The sequence below is a fragment of the Falco biarmicus genome, chromosome 7 (genome assembly GCF_023638135.1).
Source record: "Falco biarmicus isolate bFalBia1 chromosome 7, bFalBia1.pri, whole genome shotgun sequence".
NCBI lineage: Eukaryota > Metazoa > Chordata > Aves > Falconiformes > Falconidae > Falco > Falco biarmicus.
Genome location: NC_079294.1, coordinates 50223185 through 50248323, shown reverse-complemented (window position 1 = coordinate 50248323; position 25139 = coordinate 50223185). Strand labels below are relative to the sequence as shown.

General features: G+C 39.7%; 2 protein-coding genes across 12 annotated transcripts in view; one reads left to right on the top strand and one right to left on the bottom strand.

Annotated features, from left to right (window-relative positions):
- The window catches only part of NRG4 (neuregulin 4), a 56067-nt gene that overhangs the window by 15094 nt on the left and 15834 nt on the right, over positions 1-25139 (bottom strand). For 5 of the 7 annotated variants that reach the window (XM_056345659.1, XM_056345655.1, XM_056345654.1 and 2 more), the window contains exons 1-3: positions 15057-15428; positions 9562-9627; positions 5400-5493 (exon numbers count right to left, since the gene is read on the bottom strand). In XM_056345659.1, the coding sequence (XP_056201634.1) occupies positions 5400-5493; positions 9562-9571 (104 nt within the window). In that variant the 5' untranslated portion in view covers positions 9572-9627; positions 15057-15428. Of the gene's footprint in view, positions 1-5399; positions 5494-9561; positions 9628-15056; positions 15445-25139 lie in introns of those variants that run through there. The other 2 variants (XM_056345656.1, XM_056345657.1) reach the window with 2 other exon arrangements.
- The window catches only part of TMEM266 (transmembrane protein 266), an 86524-nt gene continuing 76969 nt past the window's right edge, over positions 15585-25139 (top strand). For 4 of the 5 annotated variants that reach the window (XM_056345646.1, XM_056345643.1, XM_056345644.1 and 1 more), the window contains exon 1: positions 15585-15773. The gene's annotated coding sequence lies outside the window, so the exon portion shown is untranslated. The remainder of the gene's footprint in view (positions 15774-25139) is intronic. The other variant, XM_056345647.1, reaches the window with a different exon arrangement.

The following is a 25139-nucleotide window of genomic DNA, read 5'->3' as shown; positions in this document are numbered from 1 at the left end:
AAATTATAGCTCATGTGAGCCTACCACCAGTCTCTGCTACAGTTAGGGCACTTCTGAAAATCCAGATGTTCAAATATTGGCTTGCACAAGCTTTTATGAAGTCATTGGTGCTGGTGTACAAACAGGTGAAGGACTACGTCAAATATAGAAGCAACTGATGCTTTAAGACGACCAAGAGAGGGAGAGGTTTCTACCCTAAGTCCTTTCCTAAAATTGGTGGGAAAGAAAATAAGCAGACTTCAGGACTTAGCAGTGGAACTCCCTCAGAAGATGTGCTTATCATGTTGCATTAGGAGGGTTCTAGTAATTTCCGTGGAGTTACATACACAGTGACTGCAAGCCAGACAGAAAAGTAGCCTCTAACAAGCATGTGGGCTATGAACATAATCCAGGCAGATGGTATCTACATAGTGTCTCCTAGAGGTAGTCAGTCTTACTATACACAGCCTTAAAAATAAGTAGCAACTCATAGTTTATCTTGTTTGTAACAGATGCCTAAAAGTAGAGCACAAGCTAAACATGACACATTTGCAGTTGCACATATGGCAGGCAACTGTGCTTTGTACTTGAGTGAATGAGTGCAAAAACCAGAGAAGCCTGCTTCTAGGCTATAGTAAGAGAAAGTTAAGCTAATTAAGTCTTGTGGTCACTACGCCAGGTGTTGCTGTTGCACAACATCATCTATATGGTGTTTGCCTGCTGTTTCAGCACATGCTGTGTGTTGGCTTTAAATGATCCTACTATGTAGCATTCCAGAGTTGATTTTTAAAATGGGAAAAAAAGGTCATTCCTCCTCTAAGAAATTATAATTTTGAATTCGATCAGACTTAAAAGAGAACAGCCTTCAAATGTTTGAGGAAAAGCTGTGAGACCAGAAACTCCCATTTTCAGATGACATCCAGATTTCTGCTTTCCTAGATGCCTGCACACACGCCCACACCTCTTGTCAGATGAGATGAGCCAGCCTTAACTGTTGTATACAAACGTAGTATAGGAGCTGTGCTGGACACAAAACACTAATGCAATACAGGTAAACAGAAATCCACAGCCTCTTTCAACATAGGATATTAATCAAAATGAACTGTATTAGCATCAATGCAAGGCAGAAGGAAATAGATGGCACTGGATAAGATGTCAGGAGATGACCAGTGGGTCTGCAATTATATGGATCCTTTACAATCTAATCAGTTACTAAAATGTAAGCATAACAGCCCCCTTATAAGAAGGCATTATTGCTGTCTCATTTGCAGATGCAGTTCATGAGACAGTACAAGTGATCTACTGCCTGTCTGATTTAGGTAAGAAGGTAAGGTTTCTTTCTCTTCCAGACTCTAAGGTGGGTGTCATAAGCAAGTATCTGACAGACTTTAAAAATAGAAGTAGGATTTGAGTCAAATATGCACAGCCTCCCATTGCTTAGTATTACACTACAGGCGTTTTCACTTCAGGTTTTGTTTATTCTTCTTTTTTATCAGGGAAAAGCTGATGCTTCATGGTATAAAAATTACTTGCATGTAAATACAGAACTCCAAGCAGGAAAAAGCTGAAAAATTATCTGCTTGTCAATACAATTCAGATTACATGGCTGATAGCTTCAAAAAATCACCATAATCTTCAGTCTGTAGCAGGGTCCTAAACATTGTCCAGATCTATACACTATAAGGGCATCTAATAGGTATGAAAAAGAATTTAAAGCCAAAGTGAATAAGCAATAGCAGAATTAATTGGAAGCCCTAAGCAGCTTTTTTAAAAGTTCTGTGTTCAGATGAGCTTCAAAACTGTTACTCTGAAGTTGTATTCACATACAGAGTAAAATAAGAATGCTACTACTGGAGAGAAATTGAAAGAATGGGTTATTTCCCCCTAGAACTCCCTTAGCTATGTGTTTATGTGGCAAGCTTTACAGTATCTGGTAATTCTGCTCACATACTTTTCAAACACATAACCTAGTGTTGCATTTTATTTTTTATGTCCCATTAAAAATAAATCTTAATGACTCACTTTTTTTGTCTATACTTTTGGTGCATAGTCTTAACTTTTGTTCCTACCATTCAAGCTAAAAGCAGAATTGAAAAATACTAATTGGACACTTTGTTTCCAGAAGAGCCTGGGGTGTATGAAAGTTTAGTTTTAGGGGCAGAGAAAGAAGAAAAGCCCAGATGAGTGGGAAGCCCTTCACTGGCAACTTGCAGCATGTATATTCTGAAGGCTTATGGCACAGCAAGTACACCACTTGTAGGGACGTTTAAAAAGAAAATGAAGGACCCATCTTGGAGAAGGAGCCAGACAAGGATGGGGTATACAGAAGAAAGTCACAGAAGAAATTTGCACAGCATTTACTGGACTAGTATAGGAAAGGTGGAGAAGAGTTTGTGTTAGGATAGAAGCAAAGGAAGGGGAATGCAGAGATACCCTTTAATCACACACAAGGATTTCAGGGAGGTCTGCCTCTGTCTTTGTCTCTTGCAGTATTTGGTCTGAATGCACTGTCCTCTGCAGAATATGATCCCTTCCTCAAAAGGAGAGCATTCACTATTGATTTCTGTGCGTGCTGCCCTCGGAAGCAGAGGAGCTGTTTCTATGTGGTCTCACACCATCTGTATTTTGGCTGAAATACAGAAAGAAGGCTCTCAGAAATCTGCCAAGTGTAAGACAAAAGGGAAGGACCGGAGCTTCCTGTCAAACAAGATCTTCACTTAACTCTGCACTGCATTAATTAATGATTATGGGACAGCTGTGCATCAGGTGCTGAGGCAAACAGCTTTCAGCCTCATGTTAAATGATACACCTGAGGCAGCTGCTTTTCCATCCTTCTCCATTCTGCTGCATGTTTATTTAGTACATTTGAGCATTCCTGGGTTTGAAGCTCATCTTGTTTATGGTGACAGGTGTGCCTTTTGCTGCTAATATCATTTAACACATTGTCAGGAATGAGGGAAGATGGCAGCTGCGCAACTTCATGTTTTAACACACATCAGCTGTATTTAAAATCTGCTAATGTTGCACAGGGGATGGGAATCAACTAATGTTTTGTTTCTATTAAATCTCTACCTTGTGTGTATGTGTATATCTATGTATCTATCTATATTTATTCATTTTGGAATGGTAAAAAAACCTGAAATTCCAAAAGTAAACAGTGGCTCTTAATTTGTTAGCATGCTACAAAATACATATTTCTAAAGAATGATGTAACTTGGCATCATTCTTTAAGGCAAATGTGTTTTAAGGTATTTTTACAGTTTGTTAGTCTCTTCTTGTTCTATTCCCCCTTTTAATCAATGCTGCGCTAATGATCATTCAGCCTTTGATTCCACAACTGATGCAATTTTCCTGTTGGTAGGAGATGATCATTTGAGAACACTTGGAAGCTTTAGGTGGGATTTGGCAGAAACCTGCACCAAAGAAACTTTATGCAACTATGTGATGATGCCAGTCTTCAAGTTCCAAAGCACCAAATATTTTACTGAATTCTGCTGGATAGTGATGCATTTTTTCTGTTGTTTCTGTTCACATCATTGCTGATTACTAAGATATCTGTGTGTAAACAAAACCTTTCTCATCTATAATTAGCCTTCTCTGACTGATTAAGGAACATGTTTAGAATGAGGACATGCTTAAATAGAATGCTGCTATTTAAACCCCTATAACTTCATAATCAACCACTAGATACAGAAGAAAAATACTTGATAATTTAAATGCAATAAGATTGCCTGAGTGTAACAGAAATGCTCTCAAGATGTTACTTTTCTGCTTCAGCAGATTATAAAATCCTCTAGTACCTGAATTACAAATTACTTCATTTGGAGCCCTTTTAAAGCGGAAATTATCTGTGCCGACTAGCTTGTGCTCCTGAAGAATGATTTGTTCTATTTGTTACTTCATATTTACAGTTATTGCATCAAATACACCTTCCTCATTACACAGTCCAGCAATAGTTGAGAGGGCACTTTGAAATTGTGTAACTGATGCTGTTTAGTCTGACCATTCTTTTTTCATTTAAGTACTTTAGTATCAATAATATGGGATTCCTTCTAGAAAAAATGCTTATGGGATTCCTTCTAGAAAAAACGCTCATGTACTTCAACATATTTTACTTTTTGTGTGTGTAGTATTCATTTTACATTAGATAAGCTTGCAAGGTTTAGCAATTAGAATCGTCATCATACAGCACTTCCAAGCTTTACCCTCACTCCTGGATCTGATTCATTGTATGACACTGGACAATATGCTTAGGGACAGTGATATGCTGTATGTATTTTTCCAGCTAGCATTTACGACAAATTTTCCTCTTCTCTCATCTACTAGGTGAGTTTACATGCTTGAGTTCAAATCTTTAAAATGATCTGTGCCAAACAAAAGAAAGACTTTAATTAAGGATGTCAGAAAATTTTGTTTCCTTATTCAAGTGTTTCATCCAGTTATCGTCAGCTATAGCTTAAAATTGAAGAGGGAGCAGAAGTTGCCACAGAAGAAAAAAAGCTAATATCCTTAAGTGTATGTAATACATGTCTGAATATCTATTACTATGTTAAGTAAAACCATTAAATTAACCATGATTTATTTTGATGAATAACTCAGAATTAGTAAATGCAGAACCATGAAAAATCAGAATTTAATTTAGCATCTTCTTATGTCTTGGTAAATGAGAAAATAAAAGGATAGGGCTGTAGTTATGCAGGAAACTTATCCACATGCAAAAATAGGAAGCGCTTCTTTTCCAGTGTGCTACATGGGCTTCAAAAAGAAGAACAATCCCATCAACAAATGGTGTAAGAAGTACCTATGTTTGCTGCCTTGATATTTCTTTGTGGTCTTCAAGTCGTCTTTGGCTGTCACTGTAAAGCTGCCCTTTGAGTGTTTTGGTGAGATTCAGATAACAGTAAGTCTTGAACTCCATTCTTTTTCCCCCTTAAAAGATCATATTCCTTTTTGTACTTTCTCACTTTGTTCAGGTCAGGCCATTTTATGTTATAAGAATTTTTGCAATATAATTCATCTGGAAGGAAAACTAGGGATGTACATTGCCTTTCTGTATGCCTTTCCTACAGTCTATATTCATAAGGCAAAGGGTATTTTGTTCCTTTCTGTATTGTAATGAAGGGAGGAAATATGGTTCTAAATATAGATAACATCCTGAATGCATACATAACTGAGTGCGGTTGCACCTGTCGAACAAGCAAGCACCAAATATACACGTTTATTCTTCTCATATTGTCATGTCTCTGCAAGCTACAGAAGTGATCTGAGCATGAATTGCTGAATTTGGAACAGCCGTAGGTATTAGGTATTTTCTTTTCTATAATGTTTTAACAGTAGTTTCTTAAAGAAGCAAAATGGAGAAATAGTCTTTAGGCAGCTACTGTCCAATTCTTAAACACACAAACTTTAGTTTCACTGACCTGCAGAATGGACTGGATACAGTAGGAATCATATAGCAAATCCCTCCATTTAGACAAAAAGATCCATAACTGGTGCCACAGAGTTCTTCATGATCTTAAAAATAAGACCAAAATAAACACAAAGAAAAATAGAGACTTCTGTATTTTTATCAATAAAAGATCTTAATTATACTTTCAGGGAGTAGGGGTGGCTTCCTTAAAAAAAATAATCAAAAACACCAAAACAAACCACCACACACAAACAAAACCACTCTATGAACAAATAAGGTATGTCTTGCCTTCCAAGCCAGCAACACAGAGCACTATCTATCTTGCAGAATTATTTCATTTAACGATATGCAAAAAGATCAAAAATTTAGACATCATGAAGCACTTGTTCTATGAATAAATGCAAAATTTCTCTTTCAGCGAGAGGAACTTTTGAATTCTCCGCTACTTCATTTGCCTTTCACAACCACAAGCCATACCAAGTTGAGTGACTCATATGATGACCTATATGAAGTCTGGTTTGTCCTGTTCCAGCACCACAAACTATCTTTAGCTTAACTAGCTTCTGTGAGAGAACGGGAGTCGGTACAGATAAACCCAGAATAGTCTCAGGTGTGGACCAGGACATTCTGAGACTGTGTCAGGTTGTATTAAGAGCTGCATCATAGCGCAGCTAGACACCGCCAGGTTTTCCCACCTCAATTTTTAACAACTAACAGAGGAGCTAGCCTATGAAGTATCACTTATGCAGAAGACTGCCTGTTACAATGTTAATTTCCACAGATCTCAGAAAAGCTTTTTCCTAACTCAGTAGGCTTCTTATATGAATTGTTTGTGTGTTAAACACAATTAGGTGTTTTAATAAACCCCCAAATACAGGATACGAATGTTGGCACTTGTAGCAGCAGTTGTCCATGTGTTTTTATGCTTAAAAAGAATATCTAACTGTACCATTTCACTCTTTCTGAAAGCAGTCTAAATTTGGAAGTTGGACTGCATATATTTATGATACATATAATGCATCAGTAACTGGTTTGATATATATGGATATATATTTTTTCTATATTCTTCAATCTCATGAAACCACAATATCTCAATCACAAGCAAAATAGAGCAGTCTTCTGGCATCACAGGTGTGAGAATCATGTGTTACCTCACACTTTCGGTGTTGTTTTTGCTGTTATTTCTCCCAGAAGTTCTGAAAATAAGAATTCTGCTGTCTCACTGGTTATGTACAGACGCCATGTTCTATACAAAATATAGTGTTGTTTAAGAGGAATCAAGATTTTAGTTTTTTTATTTGTCCTTCAGGAAAGAGTTAGGGTTTTTCCTGCAGAAAAAAAGTGAGGAGGGTGGCCATAAGACGTTCTGTGGCAGAGAGCTGTTACAGCTTTGTAAATAAAAGAAACCTGACTTTTCCAAGAGTAACAGAAAAATTTAGCTACTTCTAAACCTGTGCAGCAAAAACATTGTGCATCGTGCTGTCCTCTAGACCACCTCTAATAATTCCAGTCTCCCGTCTTTTCATATATTCTTCCATTTTTATGACAACATATTGATGTAGGAGTGTGAGTACAGTCTTTATATTATTTTAAGATGAAGGCAGTTATACCACAGAGCTCAATGGGAATTCAGTTTCACATTCACGTTATCAAAATACTGGCATCCAAATGGTAACTGGACCTTTTTGCATGTGTGCAGATATATTAGGGAGTTGGAGGAAGGGGGATGTAAGGCGAGAAAAATTACTCATGTTTGACCTTGTTGCATTGGCTTAGGATGTGGCATAATGGAAATGTGTGTTCTGCCCTACTTCGTTAGAAGTTAAATGGAAATTTATTTTAACTCTGAAGGTTTCTCTGCTTGTCTACTGTTAATTAATTTACTGAAAGTTCAGTATTAAAAGTCTTCTAAAATTCTTTTGCATGGGTAACAGCATAACTGCAATAGGAATAAAATGGTAACAGAAAAAAACAAGCAGGTTTTTAAACAAGAACTCCAGATTACTTTACTTCAGCCTATTCAAACATAACAGTGGAACATTTGTGACAGTGTAATTTCATTGAAGGCTACATCCTTCCTTAAATGAAGAGAGGCTACTGAATACATGAACAGTATATCTGGGTATCTATACAACTATAAGAACCAAGAGAGAAAAAGCAAAACTCTCAACTTTGACCTGCTCCCAACTCTACTAAGCATCTGAGGGAGTTAAGTGTTGTTGAAATTCTACCAGACAGAAAAGTGACATGACAGAAGGTAGGTCACACAGAAAAATCCCTTTAGACAGCTCATGGAAAGCCTTCAAAGAAATTCTCATGAGAATTAATGAAAACTTGTTAACCTCCTTAAAATCCTGCCTTATGGTTCTATTTCTTTTCTTTGTCTTTATGCAGGAGTAGGCCTGTCTCACACTGGCATAGTGGTAGGCTACTGAATAAAACTAAATGCCTCAAGTCATTCAGGTCTCAGAACATTTGGGAGAATCATTCTCTCACTGTTAGGGTGTGATCTGTGTATGAAGGACCAGCTCTGCAGCCCAACTCCACACTTCTGTTCTGGCCTCAGGCACTGTCTTAGGCCTATTAAAGAAAAGTGAGAGAGGTGGAGAGAGAGAACAAAAAGTGCCTAGGAAGCCTTCAAAACCTTTTGGATTGTAGTTACAGGCAATTTCTCTATAGGCTATTTCTTTCTAGAGAGAGACTTCTTTCCAGTGCTAAGGGAAAAATGGTAACCTTAATTTTGTCGGTAATGAAATACTTGAAGGAACACCTATGTCCATGTAGATCAGGTGCCCTATTTTCCATCCAATTGTGCTTTTCATTAGTTCTACTTTGTGTATTAATACTTTGCTACTACTTATTGAAAGTACCAGGGTAATACAGTACAAAGTAGACGAGAAAATTATGAAAGTGAATAAAAGAAAATTTAGGAAGCTCTAACACTAAAAACCCACATTAATTACTACTAGTAGTGGACTTGCTATAGAGTACTATTGTACTCTAGTATTGTACACTTCACTGAAATACAGTAGTTTGGACCTCATTTGAAAGCTACTGATCTGTATTTATAGACAGGAAAGTATGAAAGCAACAGTTTATCCCTTTAAATTTATAGTCAGTGATGCAAAAGAGTATACTGGAGAATCAGAAGGAGTTCAATTCAAGCCAAAATCCAATTACATTAGCATTGGTGAATGTGTTATGATTTTTCATGAGGTAAGTCAATACATTATATTAATCTAAAAATGCAAATGGTATGCTTTGAAAGTCAAATGTATACTACATTCAGACTACCATAATCAAGATAGAAAAGTTTAACAAGTCAAGTGGCGATGGGCAATTAAAAAAAAACAACAAAAGATTTAGCTTTTCAATTAATATGACTGTAGAAACTCTATCAACATATGTTCTACATAATATATATCTATATATGTAATTTGATATGTCCTTCTAAGTGAGAGATTAAATAAAGAGAAGTAGGACACAAATGTTACTTTTTTAAAAAGTCAGGTTTTTTTGGGAGAAGTGAAGAGGAATGAAACGAAATTGTTCCAATACTGGACTGCGAATACTTAAAACTGGCAAATGTAACAGCAGTCTCTAAATACACTGATTCTCAATTATTCTGTTTGAGGACATGCACAAAACCCTGCCCTTAAACTATCTTGTCTGTTTGCATTTAAACTTTTGTAACCTGACTGTCCTATCTATTAAAAAGAAAAACAAATAAAGGCTCCACACCACCTTCACCCCCAAAGAACCAAGCCAGCCTTGATAATCCACATGTTGACTCAGCTATTTTGCCTAATCCAGAGGCTAAAATACTAGAGACTGTCTAATCCTGAAGTCTGCTAAAACCAAAAAGGGAAGGAGGAGGAATGGGAAAGGTTGACAGAAGATAAAGAGGCTGATGCATGCTTCCTCACTTGTAAGCAACTTTGGAGTGCATGCTAGTCAGTCATGAACTATGAAATACTAGGACTGATCAAAGCAAACATCTCCTTAGAGAATTTGTGCCCCTGACTGGTGAACTAGTTCGCTGACTAGTAAGTGATGACAGCCCTATGGAGCAGTTGTGACAATCCCAATGGCAGCTGTCAAAATCAATGCAATTTTAATGAATTCTAATTATATATGTATACACGTTGAAGTAAAGACTTGGAAGAAATTACCTGTTCGCATATTATTCCGACAACAATTTTTATTCTTGGTCAGAGGCTATTCTTCTAAAACAGCACCTAAAGACAAATATGCAAATTTAGCACGTCATTTTTAATCCTAGTGACTTTTTTCCCTGTAGAAACAGCTATTGGAATGCATCTTTCAGTGTTGCTGCTAAGACATTTGTTGTATTTTGACAGTAATACACTTATATTAGATGTGAGTTCCGTTAATTCACAGTTAATGGCAAACATTTAAGTCTGCTGTCAAGTTCAGTGAACTCCACAGAGTAACACCAAATTCACACTAAAGCACATTTAAACAATGAATACCTTTTTGAAACTGCCATGCTTATTCAGAATTGTAATACTTGATGCTTTTAGGCAATATACGTTATTGTTTCTAGCTAGCAAATTAAATTGACATTTGTACCTTGAAAATACATTGAAAGACAGTGCATACAATTGAACCAGTCCTCAGACTAGTAATTATTCAGTCAGGGAAGACCTTGGTGTTAGGATTCTTGCATTTCACAAAAACCAGCTTCCCAATTTATAATTTCTCAGAGAGAATGTGTGTGTTTTACTTAAGTGTTTTTCATGTCTGGATGTCAGGTGAAATTACTAATATAAACCGTGAATTTAGGAGAACTCAGCAAGGTCAGGACTTGTACAATTATTTTTTAAATATGGAATAGAAACTCTCTGCCTGGACAGAAACCGATCTTCACTTGACATCGCTGAAAAGAAACTTACTCTGTAGATATGCCAGCTCTATAACGATCTAATGCTGTTATATTCTGTCTTCTTGTAAGATATAGTCGAGGTTTACTGTACCAAAAAGGTTACCGAACAAGCCTAATGCAATAGATATTTTTTAATATTTGCTCTTTTTTTTCTTAATTATACTTTAAAGCATACATAAATATTTGAGCAAACTGTCCTATATTGGAAGAAAGACTTTTTCCCATTAAATGATCAAATAAAATAAATTACCAGCTTTACCAAAAATAATTGCTTATGCTTCAACTTTTAGTGATAGAAAGGCAACTCTGTAGAGGCCTGTTTCAAAAGGTATAATGCATTTGTACTTACTGTATAAGCACACAGTTCTGTTTTTCACAGGACCTCAGATGGCTTCTCTAGCTCTTTAAGCGTCCTGTCCATACAAGAAAATCTGAAATGGCAGCTCCCTGTGATACTGGGCTGTAACAGCAAGGTCCCCACCCAAAGGCTGTCCTCTTGGGCTGTCTGCAGACATGCAACTTTGTTTACTTTGTGTACACAACCAAGTACTATTAACATGGCATGTGGCACAAAGAAACAAAAAACCGCGATCTACTTCAGAATTGTAATCCTGTTTTTAAAAGAATTACATTGTCCTGGAGATGGTTGTTTTTAGCAGGCAAGATCCGGATTGTGTATGTGCTGTTAAAAAGGCTTCACATTTACATATAGTGCAATGTGGGTGAGGTCACAACAAAGACAAACGTGCATACAGAGGCCAAGTACGGGACAGGGTAACGCCCCGTTATGCTCACAGAATTACTCGCATGCTTTTCTAGGGTTACCAATACTACAGTTTATTGCTGAATTCAAAACATTCACATAATGCAGTATATATAAATTCCATCATACAAATATTACATGCAGCAGTCAAAAATCTGATTTAAATTTCTATTTTATTGGAGCAAGCAGTCCTTTTTAATTTTTTTTCCCTGTTCTTGGAATATTCCACAAAATTGTGTAATATCCAATAGCTCTCAACAGAAAATATTAATAGGATATATAACCTAAATTTCAGACCAGCTCCTTTACCACATTTAATTAGGATATAGGTCCTTGAACAGACAAAAAAAATTGATTTTGCTACTGCAAAAAGGAGTTCTCACATCTCCTTTCCTTCATCTTATTGTCAGTATGCATCTCCCTATCTCTCTGGTGCTGCTGCTGGTATAAGTTGAACTTTTTCAGGAGATGCTTGAATCCAATGATGCAGCATAAAATTCCTTAGAGGAAGCTGACCGTTTTCTACTTCACCAGTGTGTGTTAAACGGATGTGCTATGCACCTCATCAGCTGTTCGGACTAGGACTAATTGTTACATGTACTACAAATTGTTTCTGAGACGACTGTAGAGAACAAGAACAAAACAAAGAGGAAGGCTATGGGACTACTAATAGTTTATTTTCAAACTTTATTGCCTGCATATTCAAGGAAACAGGGTGGCAAAGGAAGGAGGTGAGAATACTTCCTAAATAGTGCAAGAAGATGTATGTGTGTAATTCTGTGCTTTAAGTCCTGACGATAAGTATCACAACTTGAGTCTAAAGATTACTTTCAAAAGAGATGTTGCTGACACCATTCACAGCTGTGGCTTTTTTTTTTTTTTTTTTTTTTTTAAAAGAGACTGAAAAGCAACTAATGAGGTAGTCATGTATTTGTAAGTTTTTCTCTAGGGTGTTTGTTGCACTCCGAACAGAAGTTCAAGTATGCATCAGTGTCCTAAAAAGGATTATATCAGACTCTCTATCTCATTAGAAAAGTAAGCTGATATATTGTAAAGAAAATGAAAAGCTATAGAAGAAATTGTTGCTAAACTTGATTCTAACTTGCTGACATCTACCTGTGCACTGAAGTTTTTTCCGTACTAGAAACAAGAGGTCATTTGTGCATCTACCTAACACTTTCCAAATTCTTTATCTTCTTTTAAGACACAGCTGTAGCTTATGCTCACAGAAACTAAAAATACAGTTCTATGAATGCTCAAATGTTTATTTTGCATACATTGAATCAAGTTAGAATATTTTAATCTGAAATTTAAGATATAGCCTAATTTTCTTTGTGCCAGCTTGTTGAAAAATCTTCAGATCGGTACTACCCTTTTCCTGACATCTGTCATCTGAACTGATATTAATAATCGCAATATATTGTTTGAAAGATTACAGTTTATACATTAAAGTTAGATCACCTGTGTACTGATATATACCGATATATACTATTTCAGCCTCTTCAATTACTTGAAACTCCTGGGCATCTTTATCTTCGTAGTCTGAATCCGTTAACAAGGGCTTTAAAGGATTTAAATCATGTTTAGAGTTAACCGTATCTTAAATCTCTTTAAAGTATGTTCCAGTACTTTGCTGAATGAAGCATGAGCTCTATGTGTATGCGTGTGTCACACTGAATTCTGGCAACATGACGGAAATACTGGGTTACTATTCTGTAGCAGAGAAGCCATAGATTAAAGTGGGCCAACAAAGGAAAATTCATATAGCCTAGTGCTTCCCGGGCACTAAAACACTAAGGGAAAGAATACATTTATCTCTTTTTTGGGAACTGCTGTTGGATTTCTGGGCAACTTGAGTGCTCAGTCACAAAACTGCAATGGGTTCAGCTCTTCAGCAAAAAAAATGTGCTCCAGGACCTCACATACTGGAGGCTGGCTGGAACAACTCTTCTGGACTCATTAGATCTGCCTTTAACCTGTTTTACTCCCCTTCACGCAGAATCCTTATTGCCACATAGTTTTGTGTACTTCTCATGGCTAACTATTCTAAGCATCTGTGAGATGCAGTATCCCCAAAAGATGGTAACTGGAAGTTTTAATGAGCACAGGCAGATAAAAAGAAAGCACTGAACAATGATTTAGGTTTTGTTTTATGGTTCTTTGCTATTCAAACATTCTTAAAATTAATCTCTAAATAAACTCTCACCCAAATTAAAGATCATTTCAGTCACATGGCTATTTCAAATATACATTGTTTGTTCATTTAGATTAAGTCGCACCTTACAGCTGTTTTCAAGAATGGGATTTTACTGCTTTGTGTATTCTTTTTTTAAGATCCAAGAGGTAAAAATCTCATTCTGCCCCAATACTGAGTTCAAATATTTGTGTTATGAAAACTATGAAGGGAAAAAAAAATAAAATTGCACTATCTGCTAATTACACATAAATTTCCTTCTGAGATGTGTCCTTGATATCTATCAAGTAGTTTGCCAACCACACCTCTTATTTTCTCCAAGAGCCAGGAACTGTCCTGAGGTCTTGTTAAAAGGAGCGTGCTTATCTAGGCGGTAACTTCTAGTACCCTCACATATGAAGCTCATAACTGATTTTAGCACTGAAAATCATCAGGCATCAAAAAAAAAAAATCAAACTGCCTGAAACAAATGGAAATCTCAATAAGGAAGAATTCAAGATGAGATAATTTTTTGTGTAAGGACAATGCATTACTCACACACTGAGTTTCTTTTAAGATGGAATAGCCATAACATGAAGGAACCGTAACAAAAGACAGAAGCAAGGGCTGATGCCAAATGGCTTGCAAGTCTCAGCATGCTTATGATTGACAGATGAATTTTTTGAATCCAGATGTTCAAAATTCTTTCCATGACAGTTTTCTGAAATGACACCAAATGACTGAGTCTTCTTGTCTTAGGAACGCCTACAGCAAAAGGTTTACATTCTGATTTTATCCGCTGACCTATGTCTAGGATTAATTATATACTAAACCAGCTGATAAAACTGTTGTCACAATGTTGAAATCACAATGTGAGACATTACAGTAAATTTAAGGGAAAACTTTCTATTGCTAAAATTTTGCAAGTAGTTTGCAACCAACTGCAAATTCCCACCCGAAACCCCAGTTCTAGTGTATGAGATATTCATACGGAAGTTGGCAGAGCTACCTTTCAGTTGAGGCCTCTGTCAAACGTAAGTACTGTAGTCTTTTTTTTTTTCTTTTTTTTTTTTTGTAATTTTGAGGTAGTCATGAGCTTGTGTGTGCTCATGCAGGGGAAGTGATAAATTTTAGAAGACATCTACATTAAAAAAAAATCACTATCAAGTTTGGAAAAAAACCCCACAACACTATTGTTTCATTCTGTGTGCTTACTGATTTCTCCTACAGCACTTTTGCTTTCATCCCTGAACTCTCTAAGAAATCAACTGAAATGTCATACAACTTACAGGTTTTCACTGTGTGATTAATTTTTATTCCTATCTCAGTGGTAGATAGAGTGCCCATGAGAATGTCAACTCTCAGATGTCAGTAATCTCAGATCCAAAAATCAGAACTCAAAAAATGTGTATTACAAACTGGCATACAAGGAGATGGTTTAGCACATGGACATTCCATTAAACAGATCGGTATCACTTCCGTAATTTTAAGATACTAAAAAATATCTATCAAAAGAGTTTAAATACTTATTTTTATATGGGAGTCCTCAGGAAGCTAATGTAACTAGGCATCCCAGTACTGATTTTGCTTTTTTTGAAGCCAAACATCGTCTGGACGGTAGTAACTGGTGGCTGCCATCACCAGCTATTCCACAGCAGTTCAGCTTATGGTAAAGAACTGTTAAAACTTGAATTTCAACCTCTTTTTTTCGTTTTGCTCATTTAAAGCATGTTCTTAACCTTGGGGTATTTTTATTATTCCCCGCCCCCCCCCCCCCCCTTAATTTTGTATTGAGTTAATTTGTTCTACTTAAGCCGCAGCTTACCACAGCAAATGGGTATTCTTAACTCTGCTGGTGTAATCTTTCCCAGACATGCACCGGACAATCTGCTGAATCAACGTAATCTCTAATCTGCCCCGTGTAATCCGGCAGCCGCCCGCGGCGCGCGCCGTTATGCAACGCGGGCGGCTCCGGGGGCACGGCGGCACGGGGCGCGGGCGGGCCCCGAGCGAGGCGGTTGCGCCGGGCCCCGGCCGCCCCACAGGAGCCGGCCCCACCGCCAGCGTGCTGCGGCGGCCCGCGGCCCCTCCTCATACCGCGGCTCCCACCTGCCCGCCCTGTCCCGGGGGTCGGCGATCGACGCAGCGGCTCCCGCCATGAGGGGACCGGCCGGGGCGGGAGGCGGCACCGCTCCGCCCCCCCCCGCCCCCCCCCGCCCTCCGCGTCCCGTAGTACTACGGAGCCCGCCCTCCGCCGCCGCTATTGGGTCGGCGGCGCCCACGTGATGGGGGCGAGCACGCGCGCGCGCCCCCTTTAAACCGCCCCGCCCCCCCCTTTTCCTTTTCCCGCCCGCCCGCCGGCCCGCGCGGGGCCCGCTGTTGCCTAGGCGACCCGGAGGAAGGGCGGGCGCGCGCGGGCGGGCGGGCTCGCGCGCAGGTTTCGCCCCCGCCCCTCTCCTCGCCGCTGCCGGCTCCGCGCGAGGCGCGCGGCGGCCCGTCGGCGGAGCGGGGGCTTTGCGGGCGCCGGCGCCGCGGGCAGCAGGTACGTGCCGTGCCGGCCTGGGGCCGCCCCTGCCGCCGCCCCTCGCCCTGCCGCCGCGGCGGGCCACCCCCGAGGGCGGGCGGGGCGGCCCGGCGGGGTCCCCGCGCCGGCGGACGGGGCGCGGAGAGCCCTTTGGCGGCGGAGAAAGTTTGGCGGCGGGCGCCGCCTCCCGCCAGCTCGCCGGCGGCGGGGCCGGGGGGGCCCTGCGGGCGCCCAGCCGCGGGCCGGCCTGCGGCGGGGCCGGGGCACCTTCCCGCGGGCTCGGTGTGGCGGCGCGGGGCGAGGGGGCTGTCTTCGGGCCGCGGCGGTTGGCGCGCAGCGGTGGGCAGCCGGGCGGGGGGCGGGAGGAGCCGGCGGGGGTCCCGTATCGGGCGCGGGCGGCTCCGCGTGCACACAGCCCGCGTAGCGCCGCGGCGTGAGAGTCGCTTCGCGCTGGCTCTGCGGGAGCGCCCGCCGGCCGCGCAGCGCCTCTGCGGAACGGCCGCCCCGGCAGCTCCTGCCGTGGGTGCTGTGGATCCGTACGGTGCTGCAGCTCGTCTTGGAAACCCTCTGCCCTAGAGCGGCATCGTGGCTTGCCACAACGAGAAAAGGAACCGCAGTGTCTTTTTGGAAGCTGAAATCCCTTTAGACTGCTCTTAACCAGGGAATTTTCGGTTTGCCTTCCACAAAAATGTAATGAATCTAATAGACCTTTTTTTGTGGCATCTCTAGAGGTGAAATCTGTAAACTGTGAGTGATGTGCTGTAACGGGATAGGATGTCACAGTAACTTTTCTTAAGGAAAATAGTACTTCAGCACGTGTGGTTTCTAGGGTGATGGGTTTTTTTTCTGGTGTGCTGAAGTTAGGAGACGCATCTGCTAGATGTGACTTCAGCAGCATTTCTTGGTTCTTATGTGTGGATTTGAGAGCGAACTGACCTACAGGCTCTTTTGTTAACTAGAGCATGCACCTGACACTGTTGTAACAGCTGCAAAAAATCTGTGTCTCTAAAAGGAGTAAAATGAGTAATGATGTAGGGACGTTTACAGCTGTGAATGCAATCAGCAGAGAGGCTTGTTTGTCTGAACATGGGCACCTGTCGTGTACAGAAACACAGTGAGAAACTGCCGTTTTGTGATGTGACTGTCAGGAGTCCTGGGGGGTTTTGGTAAGACTTATTACTGGAATTTGCACAAGAAAAGAAGGGTAAGCAGCCTGTATGTTTTTAACGTGTAGTAAAACATTACTACCCAAGCATGGATTGAGTGAGATGGTATTGAAGCTCAACCATTTTCTGGTAGTTCCTGTGAAGATGCCGCAAGTTCCTGCGGGACACTTGTAAAAGAGTCATTAATAGTACAGTCATATTAGGGGAGGATTATAAATTAGACCATACAATAGTAGCATGTAAGTACTTTGCAACAAGATATTGTGATTAACATTATGCGCAATTATCTTGTATGGGAAGAGCTGTTGACTTGATCTTGTGAACAGTATCCGTATTACCAGGCGGTGTACTCTGTGTAGAGAAGGGAAGGAATGCTGCTTATTTCCAGAGCATGTGGAGTAAGAAGCAAGGGTGTCCTGCCTCAGTTGTGTTACAGTTCCTAAACACTGTGAAGAATATGCTTACAGTCAGTGAAGTGGCTCTGTGAGTGAGGAGCCCACATTCCAGAAGCAGTGCATACGTGTACTCATTCTTGTATGTTTCTGAACAAAGTGAAATTTTTGCAACTGTGTCCTGATGCTGCCCATTAGATTGCAAAATCGGCTTGCCTGTTCAGTGCAAGGTGGAGTTTTTGCCGAAAGGGTGAAAAGAGGTTTAAGTTCCACAAAAAGTTAGATGTGGTTAGCAGGTGATAACTATGCTAAAGACAACAGTGGGCAAAGAGGACACGTAGCAAGAGTATATGCATCAGCTATTCTAGCTTCAGAACTGGAGTTGTAGGTGAAATGAAGGTCTTGACTCCAACTGGTTTGTGAAAAGGTCAGTAAGAAAATTAAGATGTGAACTATGTATGCTTGCAGTGCAGCTACTAGTGCATGCCTGCTACTCAGCTGAAGTATTTTCGGACTGTGACTGACAGCATAAATGGGGAACGTAATGCATGGTATAGCTGTTTTCCCTTTCACTGTGTCTGTTTGCAAAGGTTAGTTGCGTGTATGCGTGATTACAATTCTGAAGGTGCCCTGTAAAAGATGCATACTGCTCATTATAATTCTCCTCTCCTGGCCCCCGCTACTGTTGTGCTATTACTCCAACTTGGATTCAGTGGTGACTCTCTGAAACCTGACTACCTGGCAGCTTGTTGTTTTGTCTCTGATGGTCTATATGCTGCAGTTTCTGACTGCAGTAATATTGCATCACAGATTTTACCTTCAGCACTGAGGGCAGAACTAGCAAAACCTCAAGCATCTTCAAGAGCATGGTTTCAGTGTTATTACATGTGGTTACGTGCAGATTAGGCGGAGAAGCTGCATTGCCCTATGAGATCCTGATATATTACAGGTAAATTTTAGTCATATCATCAGTATTAAAGTAGTTGCATTACCTAGCAATAGAACAACAATTAACTGAATTGTGTTACATGGTATAAAACCGACAAGAGCAGCATATAGGGTTTTATGTTTGTGTAGTAGTGCTCAACATATCTGCTTCCTGGCCGGTGGGGATTACTTGACAGACAAAAAACTTTATCCTTACAAACACTGCAGAACCAATACTGACACAGGATAGTGAGCTGCAGTCCTTTCTGCCTCATATGTTAACATCTAAAGTGTTAACCAAGTGCTATTTGCAGAATCTTCATTGATAGTTGGTATGTGAGATGAAGGTTGTGATTTGATTCCTCTTTTTCCTCTCCTTCCTGGTTCTGTCCTGATACTGTGTGCTGTTGAAACTTCTTGCCACGCTCTTGTTAGGTTTAATAATATGAGGGGTAAGTCTGGAATCTGTGGTGTTGGAATACAGAGAGTTTTGAATTTTTTGGACTCAAAAAATTTGGAACTCTCAATACTTTTAGGGGTATTTTTGTAGTGAGGTAGGCATGAGCATACTTAGTGAAATTCCATCTTCAAGAGAAAAATAATAAAAGTTGGTTTGTTATCACTGTGGGGTAGAGCTTAGCTGTTGTGCATTCTTTGGCTCAGGAAGTCCCTGCCCAAGGTGAACTGAAAGCTTTTTACCCACCGAGTTCTTAGATGAAGTGTTAGGGGCAGGGGCTAGGTGAAAGACTGTGGAAGGTTTACTTCAGTCTCTCTGTTGTCTTTCAGCCCACCTATTTGCTGGGCTTAGGATTTTGCTTGACAAGAGTGATGTATTGGGGTTTAATTCTTAATTTAGTTATAAGGTTGCAATGAGCTCTGCCACGTCCATGTAATCTTGTTGAAATCACTGGTTTTGCATGAGTATGATTAAAGACAGGCCTTCTTGTAAACTCAAGTTGTAATGGAGGTTTTCTAATGATAGTTTTGTCATTAACTAAGCATTACAAAATGCAATATCAGCTTCTTGCTTTATTCAAGTCGTAATATTTTCAGCATAAAGAGGTTCTCCCTCTGTCTCACTTCCATTTTATCTTGTCTAGGGTTCAGTGTTGCTTTGATACATTTGAACTGTAAGATTTCTTCTTTTGTGGCAATTACTGTCTCTTCTTACATCGTGTAAAGCATCATGTGCATCTATAGCATTACACACAAATGAAACTATATTTAAAAGTATATGTTCAAATATTTGGTTGTAAAGTCAGACATGTAAGTCGGAAAATGTCTAATTTAGGGTTATGCAGATGCACTTCTATGTTGTGAACCACCTTGTTCACTGAATGAGCCAATGATTTGCAGGAAAATTAGTAAGTGATCTAAACAGTTAAAAAGAACATTAATGCAAGTGGAGTATTAATTCATATGTTGTTTTAAATATGATGCTTCCTAATTTCCAGGAGCTTAATTTGGAACCCAAACAACCTTCTTGCAGATTAGTTTCTAACATGGCCCCTCTTAGTATTGTGTGGTTTAGCTTTTTTTTTTTTTCTTTTTGGTAAAACTGTATTATACGGAGGTGTAAATTTCCCTTGTTGACCTTAACAAATCCCTGAGTGGGATTTGAGCCTTCAGTAGTGATTTCTAGTTCAGGTAATTGCCTTACTTGGTAAGGTGGTTATTTGGTAAAAGGGGAAGGACCTTCGGAGTCTGTGCTTTGTCTAGGGGAACAATGGGTAAAGTCTGACCTATTTCATTCTCCTTTCTGCTGTCTGTCCTGCCTCTCTACTTCTTTGCTTCAGCAATCTGTTAAGTGCTTCATAGCGCACTGTCTGTCACTGTTCTGCCAGAGGTGCAACCTGCCCAGCCATTGTGTAGGTGTCGTTCATGTCCATTTGATTATTTTTTTTGAGAGAGGTCACCAAATACTTCATTTAGAAAAGCAAGCAGGTATAGGAAAACGATTCGGCTTAACTTGAATGGATTGCCATGAGACAAAGAGCATCCCTGTTATTCCAGGGAACTTCAAAGGCTGTCTGCAAACCAGGCAAGTGTCACAGCTTCTCAAAAAGGTTGCAAAAGCCTTTGTAGTGTAAAGTGTTATGTGTCTGGTATTTAAGTGTGCCTACCAGCTTCTTCTACTAATAGAAAATGAAAGTTCATATATAAAAATAGCAAAATACAAATTTTTTTGAAGTTGGTGAGACTTCTTGCTGTCAAATTATTTTAGTATTTTGCCTTAAATACTTCTGTTTGAGTCTATCAAATAATTTCTTACAGAAGAGTATGCAATTTGGACTACCAGTTGATTTAGGTGATGGTACAAACTTAAAGCTCTTCTTGAAGTGAGCTGAAGAGCTCCTTGTCTGAAATAAAGTTAACAAACATCCAGGATGTAAACATGAGGCATGTGGTGTGTCTCAGCTAGCAAACAGTCCATAAGTTTTCTATGTATATAATATCTGCCCAGATTTTACAACCCATATCTAGTAAATAATTATGTTCTTATCTGGAATGATAAAATTAGATTTGGAAACAACTTTTTAACGGTAAAATGAGATATGGGTCAAGTTTTATGTGTTAACTTGCACAAGTGTCTCAAAGGCAATCTCAAAGATTTTTCTTGCACATATTTACTGGGTTTTTTTTCTTCTGTTACCACTGCCACCTGCAGAAACCTGAATGCTCACCACCACCACACCCCACACACACCCCCTACCTTGGTCTTAAGAAGGACTTTCTGAGCAGGGAGCAGTAGTGTGTTTAAATAGATGTGCTTAACTTTGAAAGGTGTTATTTTTGGGACTAGCTCAAAAGGGCAGGTACTCCTTGGAGACATTATAATACGGCCAGATCGCTCCAACTGAAAAGAGCAATGCAAGGCTTAGGTAGCATCAAGGTTTACTTAAAAGTTTTTGACATACGTTTTCTGTGGGCAAAAAAATGAAATTCAGAGGAGGCTGCAGAGTGGGCACAGCTTCTGAGCCTCTCAGCTCTTGGTGCTGTGTTGGAACAAGTGCTGGCTTCCAGAGAGGCAAACTGCTATGAAGGGTCTTTGTTCTCTTCCCTTTATTAGGGCCACGGTGATGCTTGTTCTTCCCCCTGTGCTTGTACAATGGCTTTTCTTACCGGTGTAACGCTGTTGGACATAGCAGAGGTCTGCACCTGCCTAGCAGTGATTATGCTGGAGACAACATCTGTTCCCTAGCTCCCCCCCTAACCATTGCCGTTGCTTCCCTGCAATTCAGATCTTGGTGTACAAGGAACGGAGAAGTTTGTGTATGTTTCTTGTAGGAAAGGATGTGTGCATGAATTAATGAGCATACTGCACTGATATTTGTCTCTTCACTCTCTTTTTTTCTGATTCATATTTGCTCACTTTTCCACCTTTCAGCAAAGGGGAGCATATGGCAGTGTGCTGTCCATCTGGTTGCCACTTACTGTGAAATCATTACGCAAGGAAATTTGGCCCCGTCTTGAATTTCTTATGTAGCTAAAACTGCTAATAGAATGACAGCTGAAGTGTTTATTCTGAACTGTAAATGGGAGTTAAGCACAGAGAACAAACACAAAGGGTGCTTTCTGAATATTTCAGTATTGTTCTACATTAAAAAAATTATTCACGCTATACTAGTATTTAAAGCAAAAGAGACTGGGACCTTCGTGCTGTAGATTGTTCAACTGCGGATAAAAGTCATGTCCCAGGGGATTTGCAATCTAAATACATTTTAATGAGAACATTGTGAATGGTGATAGGTGTTCAATAAAACCTTGGTTATATAGGTAATACTGGATATATGTAATTAAAAATTTGGATAGACGTAATTAAAAATTTGTATCCTAGGACAAGCTTGTAATGTGATCTCTTTAAATGCATAGCAGGTAGTAAATTCATTGTTCAGCAGTAGTTTCTTTTTTAAAGTGATTAAGTGCAACACTTTTAAGAATCGTTAATTCAGGTTGTGCACGTTTTGGGTATATCCAGATACTACTCTTCATCTACCTTTCAAGAATTAACACTGGCAAAGAGAAGTCTTACTGCCTTTTGCAGCATGAGAATGTGTATGTTTTTGCTGTCATCAGATTTCACATTACTAACATTGAAATTGTAATAACCTAACTTTCTTCTAGTTATCTAGAGGAGTACCACTGAAAAAAACAATTAGGCTGTATTTGTACTATAATATTGCAAGATTTTACCTGAAGATGAGTACTTCCAAAGGTAATCTTAAAATTCAATTTATTTTATACATGTTAACTTTTGTACACTGTCTGCTTTGTCAGCCAATAGTTTGTTTTTCACATAGCCACGTGGAAAAGCCTGTATTTTTTTAAAAACTCGAAGAGTTGGTTATAAAATTGGGAAGTAAGTGGGAGAGTCAGGAGCAAGTAATTTATCTGAATCTTCCTCGCTTCCTCGCAGGGATCTTCTCTTTTGATTGTTATATGCATGTTTATCATGTAGAACAGTGCTGCAGTGACCCTGCTGTGATATGACAATGCTCATGGGCTGGTAATAGTTTTGGCTTTGGGGAGGAGAGTGGCTAGAGTTTGTTCACTGCATTCTTTGATGTTTTTATTTTGTTTTGATCAGAAGGGCAGTCAAGTTTTTAGCACAGCACTGGGATTTTTTTTGCCTTTTCTCCTGCAAGAGTTAATTTAAAAGACTGCAGATAGCTTTCTAGAAAGCTTTTGTCCTGTACTGAAACTGAAACAGGCAATGAGAAAGAAATTCATTGTAAGTTTTCCAAGAAAAGCTGCATTTGAGGCTTACTCTGAATGAACTTTTTTAACAGATATTCTGTGTTATTAATTCTTTTAAGTATTTTAAAATGGAAACCCAACCTCAGTACGCAGCTGTGAAACTAGGCTGACAGTGGGAATATGGAGTAGTTTTTGGGAAAAGGAAATATTTAATGGCTTCTATTACAGTCTCATGACAGCAGTGGCCTAGCTATTGGTGATCTATAGCTGAATATCTGTAAGTACTTGTATCACAGAGAACAGCCAGCTCTGCTGTCTGAAAATGAATGGTGGGGTCTGTGAAATCACTGCTGAGCTGCATCTTGCAGTACTTTGTTGAAAGACTTGTGCTCTGTGGATTTTTTTTTTCCAACTCAAAAGGAGGGAAAAACCCCAGAGGCACAGAAAACCCCAAAGATTTGCTTTTAGCCTCCAAATCAGAGGACTTTAGTGTGTAGTGGTTGGGATTTTTTAAATGCACAGTGTAGGTACAACTTTTATTGAAGTTTTTGGGAATACATTACTTAAATGTTCAGGAGTTTGTTAAAGGGTAAATCTGTGATGGGTGGAACTGTGACATGTTCAGATTCATGGATATCTTCACCAAATTTGACTCACTGCTGTTTTTGTCTAATGTTAGTGTGAAAATGAGGAAGAATTCCTTTAGTGATCTGCTGCTTGAGAGACAGAAATAACTGATAAGGTAGTTTCTCTATGGTCTTGTAAGTCGGGATCAGGTCACCGTCGTGACTCTCGAGGCTGACATCTGAGATCTTTAGTTTAAAGGTAGAGACCATCTTTGTGCATCTGTTACTCTGCTGTAGAAAAAGTAATGGTTGTGAAGGTAAAATAACGTGATTCCAGCTAAGCAAGGGACTACAACTTTATAGTGAAGTGCTGCTTTTAGGCTGGGACCCAGGCTTTGTATCCTGCCAGAAAGCAGAGGAGTTTTGATGTGTAAATGAAGGGATTCTTTGAAATGCTGGGAAGGCCTGGAGTGCCAGGCAAAGGATTCCCTCTACAGCCTGAGGAATAGGAGCTCAGGGACTCATCCAACCCTTTGAATATTGAGCTACATACTGTGCAGTTAGTTGTAAGGGAGGGTGGGTTTTGGTGTTTTTTTGTGGTTTTTTAAATTACGTTCTCTTCTGATTAGAAATGCTTGTCAGCAGCTCCCTTGTACTCTTCTGAATTTTGGGAGCTACAGAGAGAAGCTTGGTCCTTTTTAATTTAGTGGCTGGATGTTGCACCCAATCTGAGTGTGGTGTTTCATTCTGAAGATTAGATAGACTGGTTACCTTTGAAGAACTTCTTTCAGTCAAAGATGTTTTCCCTTTTTTGGGAAAAGGGAAGGGACTGCAGTGAAAGTAGCTGGTAGCCTGCCAAGGCTTAAATACAGAAACACTGGATACAGTGAACTAGCAAGCAAAGACTAATTGGTTATTTGTTTGACACATTTGGAAATGCAGCCAGTTCTTGGAGCGCCTAGGTGACAGCATCAGCTAGTATTGGGTTAAGTGAAGTAAGTATATAATCTACTGATAAATGATCTATATCCTCATCTAAACCCACTGTTGACTGCCTTGGTGAAGAGATTTCACAGACTGAGTGAACACGTGAAGTAAGCTTTCTATGCCTTCAAATAAACATTGGGGTACATGGCATACATTGACTGGGAAATACAGGCTTGCACAATTCGTTTCATTAAGAGAGGGAGAACTTCATGCCCTAGTGTCTGTATATTTCACAGGCTTTAAAAATCACTTTAAAACATACTCGTTGGCTGTGTGTGACAGGAACTTTCTCTCCGCATAATGTCTAATGTAATTAAATACTTATCTTGATTATGATGCTATCATAAAACAGTGTTTTATCATGGAATGAAGATAAAGGGAAGGCCAGTGTTCAAAACATTACATTACAAAATGGAGAATTTAGTATCAGAGGAAAAACAGCTGATGGTGGTGCTTTCCTTCCCTAGAAGGACCTCCTCGGATCTTGGGGCTGTATACTGGTTTTGTTTAAATGGTTTAACAAAGCACTTCTGTCTGAGATAGACTTTTTCTACTAGTTTCACGGGGTACTGCATGAACAGCATTTGGCAGGAGAGGAACATTATGTATCCAAAACCTTTAATTATGTGCTGGAGGCAGCTCTGTCTA